This window comes from Emys orbicularis, chromosome 4 (assembly GCF_028017835.1).
Source record: "Emys orbicularis isolate rEmyOrb1 chromosome 4, rEmyOrb1.hap1, whole genome shotgun sequence".
NCBI lineage: Eukaryota > Metazoa > Chordata > Testudines > Emydidae > Emys > Emys orbicularis.
Genome location: NC_088686.1, coordinates 29,259,983 through 29,281,480, shown reverse-complemented (window position 1 = coordinate 29,281,480; position 21,498 = coordinate 29,259,983). Strand labels below are relative to the sequence as shown.

At 41.0% G+C, this 21,498-nt stretch overlaps 1 protein-coding gene across 1 annotated transcript in view; it reads right to left on the bottom strand.

Annotated features, from left to right (window-relative positions):
* CLMN (calmin) overlaps nt 1-21,498 on the bottom strand; it is a 97,825-nt gene that overhangs the window by 25,630 nt on the left and 50,697 nt on the right. The window contains exon 2 of the mRNA XM_065404244.1: nt 6,984-7,045. Coding sequence (XP_065260316.1) covers nt 6,984-7,045 — 62 coding nt within the window. The remainder of the gene's footprint in view (nt 1-6,983; nt 7,046-21,498) is intronic.

The following is a 21,498-nucleotide window of genomic DNA, read 5'->3' as shown; positions in this document are numbered from 1 at the left end:
CTGGCAATTTGGAACTGGGCCTTTTTGTAAATAGTCTTCCTCCCATGCAGCCAAAAAATATTATTCAATGCTACCCATGGGTCTGAGAAAGATATTAGTTTCTAAAGCAATAACCCACTTTGAACCAAAAACTTCTTTTATAACTTCCAACACCAGAAGGACCAAAACCTGCAATGTGCGGAGCATCCACAACTCCTTCATTACGGGGGTTGTGAGTAACCAGCTGTTCCCAAAACCGGGCACATACCAAGGGGAGCAGTGGGGGGCAAAACGTTTAACTCACTTCAAGACTGATCTTGCTAAGTTTATGGAGGGGATGGTACGATGAGACTGCTTACAGTGGCATATAGCCAATCTGCAACTGATAGCAGTGAATATCTCCAACGGCCAGTGATGGGACACTAGATGGGAAGGGTTACTACAGAGAATTCTTTCCCAGGTGACTAGCTGGTGGGTCTTGCCCACATGCTGAGGGTCTAACTGATCGCCATAGTTGGGGTTGGGAAGGAATTTTTCCCTGAGTCAGATTGACAGAGGAGACCTTGGGGAATTTTTGCCTTCCTCTGCAACATTGGGCATGGGTCACTTGCAGGTTTAAACTAGCGTAAATGGTGGATTCTCTGTAACTTTAAGTCTTTAAACCATAATTTGAGGACTTCAGTAACTCAGCCAGAGGTTAGGGGTCTATTACAGGAGTGGGTGGGTGAGGTTCTGTGGCCTGCAATGTGCAGGAGGTCAGACAAGATGATCATGATGGTCCCTTCTGACCTTAAAGTCTATGAATCTGCACTGTGGAAAATAAGGACACACCAAGTCACAGAAGACACTTGAAAGAAGTTTTTCGTATCTGTAAAGGCAAAGCAACAAAATACCCATCCTTTAGTCGTATCCCCAGTTTCTGGAAATCTCACCATCATCATGAAGTGTTCTGGCAATGCTCTCGTTCAGTTCAATATGTTTACTTTGACAGTTTCAGCAAACCTAGCGTCATCAACAGCAGACATTGGCTGTTGTCAAAGAGCATTTTGCTTTGTTGCAGCCGGGGAGAAAAAAAAATGGTAAGTAATCCAGAGAAAACACTCCACTTGCCCATAACGTTCCTAAGACTTCATGTGCTTGGTATGGCAGAATTAACAGCACCCCGCAGCCTTTTCATGATCTAATTCCTTTTGTAAATTAAAGAACTTTTTCAGAAGCCAGATGCTCAGCAAGCATTTCTGACAGCCTTCAAATTGCAGTTAGTTTAAAATCCTAAAGTCTAATTCACAAAGGAATTACACATTTTCTATTTATAATGTGGATTGTTCCCAAAGATCTTTCGGTCAAAACATCACTGCTAATCTTATTCTGTATTTCCAATGAGATTTAAGAAGATCCTTTCATCTCTTCAGTAACATAAACTGCAAAACTCTTAAGAAATAATATATTTAGTGACTTTTATCTGAAAACTCTTTACAAATCACATACCTACACCACCACTGAAATGCAGCCACCTCTGTCAGGAATTGTGGCAACTAGACCAAAAACTGCACAAAAATACAGCACATGTAGCACAATCCCGCACTTCCTGAAGCTTGGCCATTGATTCCAATGGGAGTAGGATTAGTCACCTCAGATAGAAGACTCTTCAGGGCAGAGACTTAGGCCTGGTCTACACTACAAGTTTAGGTCGACTTTAGCAGCGTTAAATCGAATTAAGCCTGGACACGTCCACATGACAAAGCCCTTTTTTCCGACTTAAAGGGCCCTTTAAACCGGTTTCTTTACTCCACCTCCAACGAGGGGATTAGCGCTAAAATCGGCCTTTGCGGGTCGGATTTGGGGTAGTGTGGACGGAATTCGATGTTATTGGCCTCCGGGAGCTATCCCACAGTGCTTCATTGTGACCGCTCTGGACAGCGCTCTCAACTCAGATACACTGACCAGGTAGACAGGAAAAGCCCCGCAAACTTTTGAATTTCATTTCCTGTTTGCCCAGCGTGGAGAGCACAGGTGACCACGCAGAGCTCATCAGCACAGGTAACCATGATGGAGTCCCAGGATCGCAAAAGAGCTCCAGCATGGACCGAACGGGAGGTACGGGATCTGCTCGCCATATGGGGAGACGAATCAGTGCTAGCTGAACTCCGTAGCAGTAAACGAAATGGCAAAATATTAGAAAAAAAGTCTCAAAGGCCATGAAGGACAGAGGCCATAACAGGGATGCACAGCAGTGCCGCGTGAAAATTAAGGAGCTAAGGCAAGCCTACCACAAAGCCAGAGAGGCAAACGGAAGGTCTGGGGCAGAGCCGCAAACATGCCGCTTCTACGCGGAGCTGCATGCCATTCTAGGGGGTGCAGCCACCACTACCCCAACCGTGTGCTTTGACTCCATCAATGGAGAATCACGCAACAGGGAAGCGGGTTCGGGGTACGCGGAAGATGATGATGATGAAGACAATGAAGATAGCTCACAGCAAAGAAGCGGAGAAACCGGTTTCCCCAACAGCCAGGATATGTTTATCACCCTGGACCTGGAACCAGTAACCCCCAAACTCACCCAAGGCGTGCTCCCAGACCCTGAGGGCACACAAGGGACCTCTGGTGAGTGTACCTTTGTAAATATTACACATGGTTTAAAAGCAAGCGTGTTTAATGATTAATTTGCCCTGGCAATCGCGGCCAGTACAGCTACTGGAAAAGTCTGTTAACGTGTATGGAGATGGAGCAGAAATCCTCCAGGGACATCTCCAGAAAGCTCTCCTTCATGTACTCCCAAAGCCTTTGCAAAAGGTTTCTGGGGAGGGCTGCCTTATCCCGTCCGCCATGGTAGGACACTTTACCACGCCAGGCCAGTAGCACGTAGTCTGGAATCATTGCATAACAAAGCATGGCAGCGTATGGTCCCGGTGTTTGCTGGCATGCAGACAACATCCATTCCTTATCTCTCTTTGTTATCCTCAGGAGAGTGATATCATTCACGGTCACCTGGTTGAAATGGGGTGATTTTATTAAGGGGACATTCAGAGGTGCCCGTTCCTGCTTGGCTGAATAGAAATGTTCCCCGCTGTTAGCCACGCGGTGGCGGGGAGGGGTGAAGTGATCATCCCAGAGAATTGGGTGTGTGTGTGGGGGGGGGAGTAGTTGGGTTTGTGCTGCATGTTAACCCGGAAACTGCAGCCCCTCCTTTTACATTGCAAACCCATTTTAAATGGCCAACCCAACGGGTCCTTGGTATGGGAAATGAGGGCGCTGCTGTTTGAAACCATTCCCACATGTTATGAAAGTTAAAAAAGCCAAAAGACTGTGGCTTACCATGGCTGCCTGCAAGCAGAATTCTGTTGCCTAGCACTGCGTGAGTGATCTCTCACACCAAACCGGCAGGCCCTTAATATAAGAGGAAAAATGCGACCTTGTAATGAAAGCACATGTGCTGTGTAATGTGAACAGCAAAATTTAACATGAAAGAGTGTACCCATTGTTCTCTAAAATGTGTCTTTTTTAACCACCTCTCCCTTCTCCTCCACCAGCTGCAAATGTTTCTCCTTCGCAGAGGCTAGTGAAGATTAGAAGGAGAAAACGGCGGACTCGGGATGATATGTTCTCGGAGCTCCAGATGTCCTCCCACGCTGACAGAGCACAGCAGAATGCGTGGAGGCAGTCAATGTCAGAGTGCAAAAAAGCACAATATGAACGAGAGGAGAGGTGGCGGGCTGAAGAGAGCAAGTGGCGGACTGAAGAGGATAGGTGGCGTCAGCTTGCTGACAGAAGGCAAGAGTCGATGTTCCGGCTGCTGGAGCATCAAACTGAAATACTCCAGCCTATGGCTGAGCTGCAGGAAAGGCAGCAGGAGCAGAGACTGCTGCTACAGCCCCTGTGTAACCAACAGCCCTCCTCCCCAAGTTCCATAGCCTCCTCACCCAGACGCCCAAGAACACGGTGGGGGGGCCTCCGGCCACCCAGCCACTCCACCCCAGATGATTGCCCAAGCATCAGAAGGCTGGCCTTCAATAAGAGTTAACGTTTTAAAGTTTTAAACTGCAGTGTGCCCTTGTCCTTCCCTCCTCCCCCACCCCACCCGGCGCTTCCCTCCTCCCCCACCCCTCCCGGGCTACCTTGGCAGTTATCCCCCTAGTTGTGTGATGAATTAATAAAGAATGCATGAATGTGAAGTAACAATGACTTTATTGCCTCTGCAAGCGGTGCTCGAAGCGGGGAGGGGAGGGTGGGGTGGTTAGTTTACACGGAAGTAGAGTGAACGGGGGGGGGGGGCGGCGGAGGGTTCATCAAGGAGAAACAAACAGAAGTTTCACACCGTAGCCTGGCCAGTCACAAAACTTGTTTTCAAAGCTTCTCTGATGCGCACCGCGCCCTGCTGTACTCTTCTAATCGCCCTGGTGTCTGGCTGCGCGTAATCAGTGGCCAGGCGATTTGCCTCAACCTCCCACCCCGCCATAAATGTCTCCCCCTTACTCTCACAGATATTGTGGAGCGCACAGCAATGGGGATATTGGTTTCGCTGAGGTCTATCCGAGTCAGTAAGCTGCGCCAGCGCGCTTTTAAACGTCCAAATGCACATTCCACCACCATTCGGCACTTGCTCAGCCTATACTCCAGGACGATGCGCGTGGTGTTCATAGTGCTCATAATTGCCGCGGTGATCTGAGCGGGCTCCATGATCCCAGTGCTATGGCGTCTGGGCTGAAAAAAGGCGCGAAACTAGTGTCTGACGGAGGGCGGGAGGGTGGGGCGAGTAACGACATGGTGTACAGGTACAGGGAATTAAAATCAACAAAGGTGGCTGTGCATCAGGGAGAAACACAAACAACTGTCACACAGAATGGCCCCCCCAAAGATTGAACTCAAAACCCTGGGTTTAGCAGGCTGTTGATTTCACGGAGGGAGGGGGAAGCAAATGAATACAGAACAAATCTGGTCCATCTATTTTTACATCTTAAGCTGGCAGCAGACGGTGCAGCATGACTGATAGCCATCGGCATCTTCTGGGTGCTTGGCAGAAAATGCTGTATTACGACTGCTAGCCATCATCGTCAAGACGGTTCAATAGGACTGCCGGGTCTCCAGGAGACAAAATGAAGAATCAGATGCCCAGAGTGGAAAGTTTGGTTCAGTATTTCTTAGAGGAATCTGCTGAAGAAGTTTCCCGGGTGCCTCTGATTGAACTCACTGAGGAATATGACGATGACGGATATCAATCGTAATACACCATCCACTGCCAAAAGGCAATTAGCTGCTGCTGTGTAGCAATGCAGTACCACGTCTGCCGGCACCCAGATGACATATGGTGACGGTGAGCTGAGCTGAGCGGGCTCCATGCTTGCCGTGGTATGTTGTCTGCACAGGTAACCCAGGTAAAAAGGCGCGAATTGATTGTCTGCTGTTGCTCTGACGGAGGGGGAGGAGCCTGACGACATGTACCCAGAACCCCCCGCGACACTGTTTTTGCATCATCGGGCATTGGGATCTCAACCCAGAATTCCAATGGGCAGCGGAGACTGTGGGAACTGTGGGATAGCTACCCACAGTGCAACGCTCTGGAAGTCGACGCTAGCCTCGGTACTGTGGACGCGGTCAGCCGACTTAATGCACTTAGAGCATTTTATGTGGGGACACACACAATCGGCTGTATACAACCGATTTCTATAAAACCGGCTTCTATAAATTCAACCTAATTTCGTAGTGTAGACATACCCTTAGTTGTGGGTCTTGTGCTGCACTGAGCACACTATTGCCACATTAGTAATAATAATTTCCTTTTCTGCAACCTTCCCACATTGAGTAGCGCTTACTCCTGAGAGTAGTCTGACTCTCAATGGGACTATTCAACCAAGAAACTACTTTTCAATGTTAGTAGGAGTTGCAGAATCAGATCCAAAGCACAGTGTGCGCGTGTCTGTGTGTGGGAGGGCGGGGGGAGACACAGAGGAGATTGAGACAAATGACTCATTATGAAAAATACCATGGGGTCTTTAATATCTACAGAGCGCAGAAAAGACCTCATTTTTAAGGTCTCATCTTACCAACCCACAAATAATAAAATACAAGGAACTTAAATTATCAATCTGAGATGAAGGGTTGAGCTATGTTCCAAGGAACGCATGTATCTTAAATGTGACATTTAGAACTCTGACTTGCTAACCCAATTTGAAAAGGACACTGTCAAATTTCTATTATGTATTTCCCAATGTGATGCCCAGAGCAACCAAACCACACACATCTATTTCTCTGTTATTTCTTTAGATTTAAAAAGACAATAAAAATCTCCTACGCAGAAATTTCCATGTGCCCTAACGCTAACAATTAATTTAATCACATAATGACCACCCCACAGCATTAAATAATCATACACATGTAACAAATAAACTCAGTCAGCCAATGAATCAAAGCAACAGAAAAGCGCCTTTCACCCACACAGGAACATGCCCTCAACCTTCCCCACAAAATAAAGAAACATTTCAACTTCGCTATTTATTTTCTTTTAAAATAAGAATAATCCTGAAGTTCCAGAGTCTTTAATCTGACACTTTTTAAACGCTTTTCGCATTGTGTTGTTCTTACATATCAGTATATAGCTAGTTTCCACTTTTCCTTCACACCACAGATGTGTAATTTTAGCTTTAACTCTTCTTTTGTTGACAACCACTTTCTTTTCTGGAGGATCATTCTTTTCAGGGCTCCAGTACAGTATAACCTAAGGAACCACTCCAGCAAAAGGAATGTAGTAGGATCAGGCCTATATTTTATATAGGCATACTGTATTCTAAAACTCTTTACAGTAACAGTATATATGAATAACACCAGAAGGTACATGAAATCAAGAAATATGCCTGGGTAAGGCAGAAGTTACGTTTTCAGCAGACTGGTGTGTGTATATATATATATATATATATATACACACACCAATCTTAGCATGGAGGTATTTATGGAAGATGTATGAACAGTTGTCCATTTGTAAAAATAAAAAAAGTATTTGTTGGCCTTACCTTCTCCAAATGTAGATTTATCCACCTGGTAAAGGTTCTCTTCTGCACATTTTCCCTCTCCACTACAAATAAAAAAGTAGGTGATTTATTTTTCAGAAGTGGAAAAATTCACAGCAGTTTCTAATGCATTACAAAAATAATCAAACCCCATACAATAAAGAAGTTGTGTGGCCAGTGGATCACACACAGTACCGTGAGTCAGGAGACCTTGGTTTGATTCCTGGCTCTGACATGGGGTAGGTCTACACTTTGAGTTGGGGGTGTAATTCCCAGCTCAAGGAGGCATACCTGTGCTAGCTCTGATCCAACTAGCATGCTAAAAATAGAGTGTCGCTGCAGTGGCATGAGGGTCCAGCCGCTGTGAATACATAGCCATTTGAGGCGGTAGGCACGTACGTGGGAAAGCTACCCCTCTTGCCACTCAGCATGAATCCCATGGACTCAGCATGTGACCCTGGGCAAACCATTTACGCCTACATTTTGAAGCATATGGGTGTAAAACCACAGAGACCCAGATTCTAGCAGCTGATTCATAAAGGTAAACCCTTCTGTGTGCACAGAGCTCTATTCCAGTTAATAGGGCTCTGCACAAGCACAGTTCCACTCACACAGATCAACTTGTGGGATAATCAGGACCCGGAGACACTCGGGATGGCATAATGCTCCAAGGTGTTTGAATGCGCATTTTGAAAATAATAGTGCTAAACCTCTCTCTGTCTCCCCATCAATAAAAAGTGTAAAGGATAATTATATTTAGATCTATGGATGAAAAAACACTACAGCCTATTATGATTATGTATTTTTCTATTATTGCCATGATGAGATGTTGCCTGCTGCTGGGAGTACAATGTCAGCCTAAAATGGGTGCAGTGAATATAGGCTGTCTAGACACTTTATATGAGTGACAAATGGGAGTTGGGGAAAAGGTTCAAAAATGGAGAAGATTACAGTTTCTCTCCATTTTAAGCTTTCATGCATGGGATTAAGTGAAAGACTAGCCATTGCTACTTCAGTTATGAGCTAAACTGTTTTAAAAATAAGAATACATGTAGTTGCTATGAACAGTGAATTTTTGGTTTTGGTAATGAAAGAATTAGAATGAAGCCTTTACCCCTTTAAAGATGCTTTAGAGACAGGCTTTTGGCTAAGATCTACTGTAGTATGAGGTTATTATCTGATATTGGGATACTAAATCCTGCATTCACTGAGAGATGTTCTTGATTACCTAACAAGTGTTTTCCATTTCTAAATACTAGAAGACTAAGTAGCCTGGATTTTATTAACTTTAAATATTTAAAACCTAAATTAACAACATGAACTAAATCTATTTCCATTAAGATAAAAGCAAATTTTAGTGGCTAAATTTAGCAGGAATAAAGATAAAGAGCCAGCTGGTGTGAATCAGCATAGCACCACCGAGCTATACTAATTGACATCAGTCGTGGGTTTGGCCAAAAACTAATAGTAGTAGTAATAATAGTACCTAGGAGTCCGAGCCATGGACCAGGACTCCATTGTGCTAAGCAATGTAGAAACAGAACAAAATGATGGTCCTTGCCCCCAGGAGCTTATAATTTAAGTATAAAACAAGGGACAACTGATGGGGGAAGTATAAAGAAACAATGAGACAATATCGGTCACCATGATAGGTATGAGTCATGATAGGCACAAGTCTCATTATAAAAAGTTTGATTTACGCATCTTTTAGGGAAATGTTCCCATCTTGATTTAAGCCATTAGATAAGACTCTCATCTTCCGAACCTCTGAGCTATTGTATTTTGCATCAAAATGCCAACTTCCCTCAAAGAATTTATTATTATTTATATTGTGATAACACCGACAGGCTCCAATTAGGACTAGTGCCCCATTATGCTACGTGTTGTACAAGTACTTAGGAAGACACAGTCCTCACCACAAAAAGAGTTTACAACCTAATGTAAAAGGACTCAGCAAATGGTACATTTCCCTATTAAACAAAAGGGACAGCATAAAAAAAAGAGTCATATTTTTGCCTGATTTCTATTTACCTACTATTATAAAAAGTAACACCCACATTTCTTTTAACTGAAAGAGATTAAAGAGAAAATATTTTCATTTCAGGCATACAGTTATTCTCAGGTGGTTCTCAGCTTTCACTTAAATGAAGGAAATTTGACAACTTGCTAACAAAAATACCATATTAAACTAGTCATGTTGTGTTTCAACTTACTTGAAGAGCATATCACAAATATATTTAAATTATTTTGTTTCTTTAGCAATAAGAAAATAATAGCTAAGCTACCTCCTGGGTAATCATGTCCTGTAGAAGTCTGAATTGTTTTTATTGGTCAGCCTAATTATGGGTTAAGCAGTAGCTTCCATAAATCACATTTTTAATATTGTGCTTTTTGATCATTTTAATTCAAGGGTCAGCAACCTCTAATGACACATACAATTTTTTGTATTTTGATGTATAGGAATTGAGCTTTCAGTGTGAATTGTATCTGTCACTGCCAGCCATTCAAGCCTTTTAAATCAGCTTATTTCTGCAAAATCTGATTTTATGTAGGACTGAATAAAAGAAATTCATTACCCTTTAAGTGCTTTAGAAATCACAAAAAATGCCAAACTAATTATTGCTATTGGCTTTTTTTCCCCAAAATATTTCAGAAAGTATGTGCACAGATTTCCTCACACGTGAAACTGAAAGGTCACATTTATGGCTTTAGAATATCAATAAAAAAAGTATCATCTATTACCTGCAGGTTTCAATATAAAGTATGGACAATGGCACATGCTTCCAGCACCTCCCCCCCTTTTGACAGTCTGTAAAGCACCAGAAATGGCGTTATATATGGTCAGGAAACTGAGTCTACCCAGGCTATGTGCCGGCTGTCCTACAGAGCGAGGGATGTATATCTTTTTTGGTTTAGAAAAGGACTGGAGATATCAGGAGACTAGATTAGTGTTTTTCCAATTCTAGTTAGGAAGAAAATACTGTCAGAGCAGTATTCTGGAATTTCTGCCCCAGGTGAAACCAGGTAGTCCAGAAGCATACAAAAGTCAGAGATGGGAGAAGGGAAGTTAACATTTTCTAACTCAGAAGAGGTTTCATTTCGGTCAGTTTCTATTTTATCCCAATCAGTTTGTGCATCACTGTTTCTAGGGTAAAGAAAAAATATTCTGCAGGCTGCATGTTACAAATGGGTACCTGCAAAAGTGAGCGTACAGTATGGCATACACCTAATTTAGCTATATAAATCCTGCGATGCACGCAAGGCTGGGTTGCACATATACATGCAGATGTGTGCACACAAATCCAACTTGTACATCAGATGATTTACATACTTAGGCATGCTCATGCTTTTGCCCACAACCATATGAAAATTCAGGACATAATTTCTACAGAGAATAATCACTGGGCACAAAACTGCTACGAGGAAGAACAGTGACCCTGACAGAAACACACTAATCGCCTATGTGATATTCCAGTGCTACAGCGTAGCAGTAATTGGACTGGGAAAAGAATATAACAGCTTATGCAGTCCATATGCTGATCTGGAGAATTAATGGGGGAAAGGTCCACACAGGTATTTTACTGACATGTGCCTTAAGTGTTTTTCTCCTCTAGTTTTGTGGACCTCCCAGTTTTGATGCAGCCTCCCCTCTCTACAAGCCTTCTTCATTTGTGAGGGTTGTAGAGACTCAATAAACTTTATACAGTTTCCATAAATCAAATGGAACCTTTTTTCTTTGCACCTACCATTGCATAAAGGTGCAGAAAATCAGTCAAGTCTAAGATTTCTGCCCTGATATATACAGTTTACTGAAATTGTGCTGGGTTTACTGGGCAACTAGAGAGCAATAACAGCATTATAAAAGAATAATTACACACACCATATGGCCAGCCTGCACACAAATCGAGTGCAAATGCTGGAAAGGAAGAATGCCTGCTGTGAGGGCTGAATTTAGGGACATAATGTTAGATGGTAGTAAAGCTATAGCATTCTGGTTTTGGTTTAACATTTGAGTTTCAGGGGTCAAGCTCAGCTTTGACCTTATCATAAAAGCCAAACAAAAATTCAAGATGTGAAGTGACTCACAAGGCAGTGACTGCTGTTTTCAGAGAGCCAAATCTTGAGTCCTTTCTCAGGTAAGACTTCTATTCAACTTAATGGGAGATGTGCCCAAGTGAGTACTCAGAGACAAATGCTGTACTCTAATACCACACCCCAGTACACAGACTTGGTGCAAATATTATGTGTAATAACTGAAAGGGAAGGAAAGTCCCTAGAGGCTACAGAGAAAACAGTGGCGTTATTGCAACCTTGGGAATTCCTCCCTGGCCTACAGCTACACCCTAGAGGATGGCAGGAATTGGATCAGAGATATTAAGTGTATGTTAATTATTAGAAAAAGTTTGTATCTCCTGCTACTCAGAGCCAGAAAACACATGCTACTATGGTGATATCTGTCAAACAGATTGCCATCTTCCTTTTGCTAACTAAACTGCATTCTGGGGTTTAAATTTTGAGTCCTAACTGGGATCAATCAATGCAATTTTTCTGGTTCCCCTTGTCTGCTAATGGCACCATCCCCATCCCCATCTTCTCCATCAAGGATTCCAGCCTTGAATCTATTCCTGTACTAATCTTTGAGGCCACTACTTTCTCCTCCTTCAAATTCCTCTTCAGGACCTACCTCTGCTGTGATGCCTACAAGAAATTCACCCACTAATGGTGGTGACATTGAGTGGCAATTGGAGATAGCGGTTTTTGATTTGTTTTAAAGTCCTCTTTCTTCTGTTGTGGTAAAGCCAGCTGTAAACAGCCCTTTGGTATATGGTATCAATGGGCTGGGCACATTGAGGAGTTGTGAAACATGGAGAAATACCAGACCCTCTGATTTGAGAGCTAAAAGCTTTTAGATGTAATTAGAAATCATATTATTCTATAAGACTAATTACATGTCCAATTGTAAATTAGGAAGCCCATAGGGCCAAGAGAGAAAGTCACTAAGAACAGGACTGATGGCACCAAGCAGCCATCAGGTCACAACAACTTTTAATAACTACCGATCTGAGCTGTAGCTGAATCAGCAAACTAGAGGTGAAAGGATCCCATTATCAGTCTCCTGAACCCACCCACTCCCCCATGCTCTGCTCAGGTATACTTTCATTTTGTGGATTTTATACTGTTTCACTTGGGAAATAAAATTACAAAATGGAAATGGCAGTGCTAATGAAAAAGGCTTTGTGTTTGTTTGTATAAACAGAGAATATCCTACCCAATAAGGTCTGGTTAAGGGGGCTGTGGGAGCTTCACTTCAACTTCCGCCCTTTAATGGATTTAAGGTAGAGTTGTAACATGGTTTTAATATGCTCTAGCTGCATGTATTTAATTTCCTTTGTCCCCCCCCCCCCCTTTTTTTTTTTTGGAATGGCAGCATGATGACCATGGATTGACATCATTTCATGACCTGGCCTTGATTATTTCCACCTTAATGACATATTTTAATATAATATGAACTCTCGATTCAGGTGGAGTAGTCAGGGATGGGTTGATGGTCATACAAGCATTAAAACACTGAATCCCACTCACCCTCAGTAGCTATTTCTGTTTCTTTGAAACTCTTTTCTTACCTGTGTTTTGTAATGTCTGTAAGTGAACTGCCGACTAAGAACTGGCTTCAGTAAACTTCCCCTGTGCAGAGCAGTTAGCATATCTGACTCCTAACTTGCTACACCCCTTGCAGTTCTACTCTAGGGCTTCTCTCCATGTTTTGTCATCTGAGCAAACGAGGACTAGGAGCAACACGAAAAGTGGACTGAAAACAGTCTATTGTATGTATGGGGGGAATTTATTTTGATCTGGGAGCAGCAGCCTAGGTAAGGCAGTGCTTAAAATCTCAAAGACATGGCTTGATTTAAAAAAAAAAATTGTGTCAAGTCTGCAATCCCTTCCCACACACTTTAAGCGTTGACTAGGATTGTTTGTTTGTTTAGGTAGTGGTGTCTTACATGACGCTTTACAGAACCAAAACGCATGTGCAAGAACTAGAAGATCGGTGTGGGAAGGATCCATGAAAAAAGTAGCTTTTCCAGGAAGGATTTAAAGGAAAAGAGAAGGAGGGGACCTGGAGAGTGGAAGATTGATAAAAGTTGTAGAAGGCAGCATGAAAGAAGTTACAAAGGCAAGTGTGGGAGGAGTTGATGAAGGGAGCGATGAAGAAAGATTGGATGACGGGAGGGTAAAGTAGTGACTAGGCCTAGGATATTGCATTTATTTTCCCTTGTGATCCAATCACATTTGAACATAGTGCTCTTGCCCAGAATATTGCACTAACACACTGGCACTCTCCACGCCTGGATTGCAGCTCTGTTCTACATCGGCTTTAAAATCGCTGTAAAACAACTAACTCACGTGACAATATATAGGTAAAATTCTCCTCTCCCCCAATCTGCTTGGTGGAGTCCACCCCTAATATTCTGTCCTCCTTCAACGTGTAGCTCTCCCACTGACATGAACAGCAGCTCCATGTACAGTATGTAAGTATGCAGATTTGAGCAGTGGAGCCAAAACCCCAGGTGAGAGTTTTATTCAAACTGCCCACAAAATTCATTTTTATAGGCTTCAGAATTCCTGAGAATTGTATTTTTTGTGTGTGTGCTTGAGAACTTACAACCACTTAAAGCATTAATATCAATTTTCTTTTTGAAATACATCTTGGCTAGAAACTTTTTCAGCTTGATGAGATTTGGAGCACATGAAATATTAAATCCTTAAAACTATGGGTTTATAAAGGAAACATTAACTTTAGCATATAAATGTAGAAACCAATCTCAAGTTACCTACTCTGAAATAGTGCCACTGAACTTCCAGATGAAGTCGTTAAATTAATTGTTTGTTGAAAATGACCCACTTACTGGGCTACTTATTAAACTTCTATGGCAGGTGTTGAACATTTGAGGCTCTTTTGTTTGAAGGAAAGTTGCAGAGTTAAAACCTTATTGCAGAAATTCTTAACGCTCAGGCTGCTATTACTGTTGTACAGAGTACAGACACCCAGAGGTCTCTCACAGAACCGGATTTTCATTACATGAAAGTACATTTTTTAGACAGAGTGCAGTTTTTGGTTAGGGCCGAATCTGCAAATCAATAACCAGATATTCCTTTCAAATGTTGAAGGACGAATCTGAGATTCCCAGACAATTTTACTCAACTTATTTTAGTCCTCAGTATGTCTGAAGCTCATGATCTTCTCACCAGCTCCCATGTAATAGCGCTGCACGCTCCTTTGGAGGACAAAGCTGAACTCTTCTACTCCAGGATCCCCCTGAACCTTTTCTACCTATTCAAAGCTATGGGGCTTGATTCTCCTCTCACTTACTCCAGGGTACATCAGGAGTAATTCAACTGAAGGCAATGGAATTATGTCAGTGTATATGAATGTATAATCAGGCCCATAATGTACATTCGCCAGGGAGAAACTTATTACCCCCACCTTCCGATAATTAAAACAATGGCACTGGACCCACCTCAGACTAAACACTTCTATTCTACTATCCCATGAGGCAATAGCTTCACTTCACTTTCCCTCCTGTTCACACCTCTATGCCTCCTTGCATGGACATACATCCCAACACCTGTATACCAAACCACCACCTGCCTTTCATTCAAAGCTCACCTAAACTCACTTCAGTGCCAGGAGTTTAAAAAGATTACAAAAACTTCAAGATGTTCACTGTGCGAACTTATCACTGGAACCCAATCCTGTGTCATCCCTTCCCCTCCTTTTGTTTACCCTCATTTGTTGTTGTAAGTCTAAAATCTAGACTGTAAACTCTTCAGAGCAGGGACTTGTCTTTAATTTGTTCTGCAAAGCACAGACCACATTTATGGACTCTGAAAAATATATATAATAATACCATCCCATGGGGGGGAAAACCCATCTTTTAGCTGACCAAGGTTATAGACACACACTAAAACCTGAAATGTAATAAGATGCACAGTATTCAGGAGAGTATCAGCTCTCTGAGAAGGAATGCAGCGACAGCCATGTTAAAAATCAAACAATTGGAGACAAAACAGCAAAATCAGAGTGGCTATCTGAACACAAGGATAACAGAGACAAAAAGCTGAATATTGAAGTGGCTTGGGTTAAATAAAGCATTTTAAAAGAAACTCTGCTCTCTCAATCAAGCATGACACTGATGGGCTTTCAAATCCCAGTGCTTAATAAAAGCAAGCCACACATTTAAGAAGGAAAAAAGAACTGCTGATGAAAAAAATCAGGGACATTTCTCTTGACATTAAAAGACAGTTGAGAATTACTCCGCGTGCTTATGTTTGCTACAGCTCTTATCTTAGCAAAGCTGATGAAATCATTGTGACTAGATGCATTTTTATATACAAATACACACTATAAATGATACAGTTCGATAATATGAGCGAGAGTGTTTGTGTGCCCAGCATGTATCTGATATGATTAAATAAATAAAATTACATGACAGCTTTCTGAGGTGAATTTCAGATGTTAGTACGAAGCCCAGATTTAAAAGCAGAATTTGTTTGACCTCTTTTGCCTAGAGCGGTAGCTTCAAGATACAATACCAGGTCTATGGGACGATTGCCAAAAAGAGGCATAAAATATAGCTAGGTCTTTGCCTTATGTGTACAGGAATCCTGTGCTCAAGAAAATGCAGTTCTGTTTTCTGACCATACAGTAAGTCAGGTAAAGAAAAGTACCCACAGGACGGGAGTGATACGGAGTTACTTTTCTGAGCCTGTCGAACAAGCTAGGGTTTCCCTGCCAGAACTATTTTTCACTATGAAAGACAGCAGAAACAAAAAGCATCACCCAGCTGATATAAGGCAGATAAAAGGTTTATGGTACAACTTTGAACCACAACATCCCAACACCAGAGGAAATGTACAGAAATGAAAGGAGCAAGCAAAGCAAAGCCAAGTTATGTATGTACACTACTGTAGGTCCAGTATTAAAAGCTGGCTGTCTACATTCATTAATTGCCTAGGTCCCCAACCTGGAGCTGCCACTGCTAATGTGCTCGGTCAACAAACTTAAGGAAGAGGCTTCAAAGCTCTGACTGCACTCCATGATGGCTGAGCCACATAATCACAGTGGGTTCCATGTTTTCTCCTGCCTCTTGAACTGAGTTTAATTGCCTCTCAAAAAACTACTAAACAATTCAGAGGGAGGAGAAAAAGCATGAAGACGAACATTAAAAGCATGTAAAAGTACATGCAATTCTAAAATAAAAGCTTGAGAGATTTACTGAGATTAGTATTAACTGGAACAAAATCCTGCAATTTTAGAGAATAAGCAAACGTTTTGTGCATCATGGATTAAACATGTGATATGAGATAACGGGCTGCAGATCATTACAGAAAGAGAAAAATCAAGTGCTCTAAGATTTGAGCTACAGTCTGATCTGCAATGGGAGAAAGGGCAGGCCAACAGAATAACAATTGCAAGTACTATTTAAAACTTATGAAACTCTACTGTACACTGGAGTGATCTAGCTGAAATCACCACCACAAGCTGAACTATAGTAATGGCTCATCATCAGTTGTATTAATGTACAGGCAAAAATCTAATGGAACCCAGTGGTTACTCTTTAAAAATCTGCCAGTTTCCTTAAATGACATGATCTGATTTTTTGCAGTATGCATAAATTCAGGGAATACTGTAAATACTAAGATAAGTGGATACTGTAGAAGAAGCTGCATACATTAGAAAAAGGAAGCGTTACTTAGTGGACAGAGCATGGAACTGGGAGTCAGTAATCCTGACTATTATTCTCAGCTGAGCGACTGATTTGTCAGAGGCGACACAGCGAGTCATCTATTTTCTCTGGACCTCAGCTTATTTTTCTGCAAAATGGGGATTATACTGCTCCCATAACTCTCAAGAGTTAGGTGAGGTAATGTTTTAAATTGAAATGGAGATACCTAGATGAAAAGCACTATGCAAATACAAACTATTATTATTTTTATCCATATAGAGGCAAACCTTTTGACAGATTACTGATTTGCTCATACAGGCCAGGAGAACCCTATGTTCACTATGGTGCATGCAGAAACCATAAGCCAACATGAATAGAGATCATTCATACAGCAGGGGAATCCTTCCATAGGTATTGGGAGCACTGCCTCTGCAATGCTCCTAGAAGCGACCAACTCATCAAAACAGATAAGAGCTCAATTCTTCTCTCACATGGGTCAAGAGGGCAAAATTGGGTCATAAATTTGAGTCTCAAACCTGGATCCTCATGTGGTACCATGCTGTACTACTGCTAGAATAGACCACTTGCTGTTTTTATATATTTATATACATAGATTTAAATAATAAAAAAAAAGATTTCTAATGTGAGGTTCTAGATGCCCTCACCAATGCTGGTCAGAAACTGTTTGTCCAAACTTTATATACGGAAAATGCCATTTTTATTTAAATCAAAACATTCTGAAAAATGTGTCAATTTCAATGACCATTCCCACAGGAAAAGGTATTTCTGAAAAAAAAAAAAAATCAGAGTAAAAAAATATTTATTCCATGTGCAGGCTTAGGCACGAAGTACTGCATAAGCAAAGAAGATCAGAGGTAACTGTTGGGAACAAATCATAATTGTTTAGGGTTAGGTTTAATTTAGAGAGAAGTGCGTCTCATAGTCCACAGGCCACTTCAGTTCTTTGGCTGATGTGCTAATGAATGAAGAGAAGTTAAAAACTCTTTTCTCACTTCGGTAGTTATTTTCTTTATGCAGAAGTAGGAACAGCAGTGAATTCACAGACACTATTGTGTGACAGTCTAGAAACAGAAATTGTTATAGAGAGGGCAAGAGTTCAGATCTCAGAATACAGCAAAACCCCAAAAGCATGTCTGTCTGCTGAAAGAAAGGTATATAATCAGTCCCCAGGTGGGCAGAAAGGGAAAGCATGAAAATATTTAGGGGGAAAAAACAAATGTAATTTAGGAGTAGATGTAGAATAAATCTGTGCTACTGATAGAGTGAGTGACTGAAAGAACTTGTGGATAAATAAAAAAATAAATAAATAAAATAAATCTACCAGTTAAAATATTATCAGGCCCCATGAGCCTTCCCCTATGCAAAATACATACTAGTATCATGATCAGTGCAGACAGCACCTCTACCAATAGGTAGTGCTATATCTTTATCTGTGTGTTAAGTTGTTGTCTCGTTTTGATATGTTGTAGACTTGGTTCAGGGGTAGAAGGCTAGGAAGAAGTTCAGTCCTGCCTTTGGGTGCTGGAGTTGTTTCTTGCAGTGTTCCATAAATCTCTGTGGTTCTATAAGGAAGTATTAGAACTGGTGGCAGCAGCTGCAAGATGGCAAAAGCCCTTTTTTCTGAGAAGTTTACTGATCATGCTGATGAGACTGAAATCTGGGTGTACTTGACAGACTTTGAGCTGTTGCTCTCTGTGAATGAGTTGTCTGAAGAGAAAGCAGCACAGTATCTAGCAATGTTTTTGGATTATAATGCCAAAGCCTTTTACCAGTAGTTTCCCAACCCAGTGTCTCTCATGGATTTTACAAAGAGGGGCCATGCTCAGTGTCAAATCATGAGAGAATCCTGTGTGAAAAGTCAGTTTATCAACAATTTAACAGGGGAACTTTGAGTATTCTAATAATAATCATCAGAGAGCATTAGGATACAAGGGGCCATGCTACCAGTTAAACCATAAACCCAACAGAACGTAAAGAAGTTGCATGGGTAAAAATGTGAACAGAATATAGTTCATAAAAATCTCATCCCGTTACATTTTAGTGCAGTGCTAAAGACTAAAAAGAGATCTAATTAAGTCTCTCTCTTTGAAAATGCAAGTTATAGTTGACCTACAGAAGAGGTAGCTGATCTTTGCCAGAAGCCAAAGCAAAAAGCACACTCATTCAGATTTTGGACAAGAACAGTTAAGGCTTCATAGACTCAGCAGCAAGCTGTACCTAAAAACCTGAGGCACAGTCCCAGGAAATTCAGAAACATCTTATTTAAGTTAAACCGATTTTTTTAATGAGTTAAATATGAAAATGAATCATCCAGATAGTACTGGTATTGTGTTGATGTTACACTGCATTTGGATCATGATGATGTCATAGACTAAGGTCAGAAGGGATCATTGTGATCATCTAGTCTGACCTTCTATATAACCAGTATCCATAGACATTACCCAAAATAATTCCTAGAGCAGATTTTAGAAAAAAATCCATCTTGATTTAAAAAAAAAAAAAAATTGTCAGTGATGGAGAATCCACCATGATAACTTGCTCTAATGGTTAATTACTCTCACTGTTAAAAATGTATGCCTTATTTGCAGTCTGAATTTGTCTAGTTTCAACTTCCAGCCACTGGTTAGTGTTATACCTTTCTCTGCCAGACAAATGAGCCCATTAAATATTTGTTGCCCCATATAGTTACTTACTGACTGTAATCAAGTCACCCATTAACCTTCTCTTTATTAAGCTCAATATATTGAGCTCTTTGAGTCTATCACTATAAGGCCTGTTTTCTAATCCTTTAATCATTCTTGTGGCTCCTCTCTGAACCCTCTCCAATTTATCAACATCCTTCTTGAATTGTGCACACCAACTGGACACAGTATGCCAGCAGCAGTGGCACCAATGCCAAATACAGTTGTAAAAAAACTTCTCTATTCCTATTCAAGATTCCCCTGTTTATGCATCCCAGAATGGCATTAGCTCTTTGGCCACAGCATCACATTGGGAGCTCATTTCATCTGATTATCCACCACAACTCCCAAATCTTTTTCAGAGTCCTCCATCCTGTAACTATGGCCTACATTCTTTGTTCCCAGATGTATACATGTACGTTTAGCCATATTAAAATGTATATTGTTTGCTTAGGTCTACTTTACAAAGCGATCTAGATCCCTCAGTCAGTGATCTGTCCTCTTAATTATTTACAAATCCCACACATTTTGTATCATCTGCAAACTTTATCAGTGATGATTTTATGTTTTCTTCCAGCTCATTGATAAAAATATTAAATAGCATAGGGCCAAGGACCGATCCTTGTGGGACCCCACTTGACGATTCCCCTTTTACAGTTACATTTGGAGATCTATTAGTTAATCAGTTTTATGTGTGCCATGTTGATTTTACATCATTGAAGCTTTTTTTTTTTTTTTTTAATCAGAATGTCATGCTGTATAAATCAAATACTTAGATTTCTGTAAGGTATGTTACATCAACACTATCATCTTTATCAACTAAACTTGTAATCTTATTAAAAAAATATCAAGTTAATTTGACAGGATCTATTTTCAATAAACCCATATTGATTTGCATTAGTTACCCCCTTTTGTTCTTTATTAATTGAGTCCTGTATCATCTGCTCCATTATCTCGCCTAGGATTAATGTCAGGCTGACAGGCCTAAACTTACTGTGTCATCCCATTTCCCTTTTTAAAAATTGGAAAAACATTAGCTTTCTTCCAGTCTTCAGGAACTGCCCCAGAGCTCCAAGACTTACTGAAAAATCAACATTAAATGGGCTAGTGACCTCCTCAGTCAGCTCTTTTAAAACTTTTGGATACAAGTTATGTGGACCTGCTGATTTAAAAAATGTCTAGCGTTAACAGCTTCTGTTTAACGTCCTCCTGAGATACTAATGGAATGGATAGAGTGCTATCATCATCAGATAATGAGACTTCATCTGTTTTCCCCCCAAATATTGGACAAAAATATTTATTGACTACTGCTGCCTTTTCTGCATTATTATTGATAATTCTACCATTTCCATATAGTAATGGATTATTTTTGTTCCTAAAATACTCAAAAAACTCCTTGTCTTTAATGCTACAGGCCATGGATTTTGCCTCGTGTCCCTTGGTTTCCCTTATCCATTTTCTACAATTCCTAACTTCTGATTTATATTCATTAGTCTCAACTTCACCTTTCTTCCATTTGTTTATTTATTTTTTGACACCTGCCTTCACTTCCTCTCTAAACCAGGCTGTGCTGGTTTAATAAAAAAAAATATATCAGTCTTCTTCCTCAGTTGTGGGATTGTGGCTTTTTGGGCAACTAGTGAAGTATTCTTAAGTGATTCCCAATTATCATTCATATTTTTCTGATTAAATTCTTCCTCCAAGCTGATTTGGGTCATAATTGTTTTCATCTTTGTGAAACTGGCCCTTTTAAAGCACCAAGTGTTTATTGCTTGTCTGGACCTTATTCTGTTTGCATATTATAAATGTGATCAAGTTATGATCACTTGTTCCTGAGCTACCATTAACTTTTATTTCTGTAATCAGTTCCTCTATCTGTTAGGACAAGGACCTATACAGAATTCCCTCATATTGGCTGCAACTCTTTTTGTGTTAAGAAATTGTCATCTATAATGTTTAGAAATTCCAAGGATGTTTTAGTGCTGGCAGCATGAGCTCTCCAGCATGTGTCACTCAAATTGACCTCACCCATGATCACACAGTATTTCCCCTACACATTAGACACAGGTCTGTAAGGAGGTGGTCATC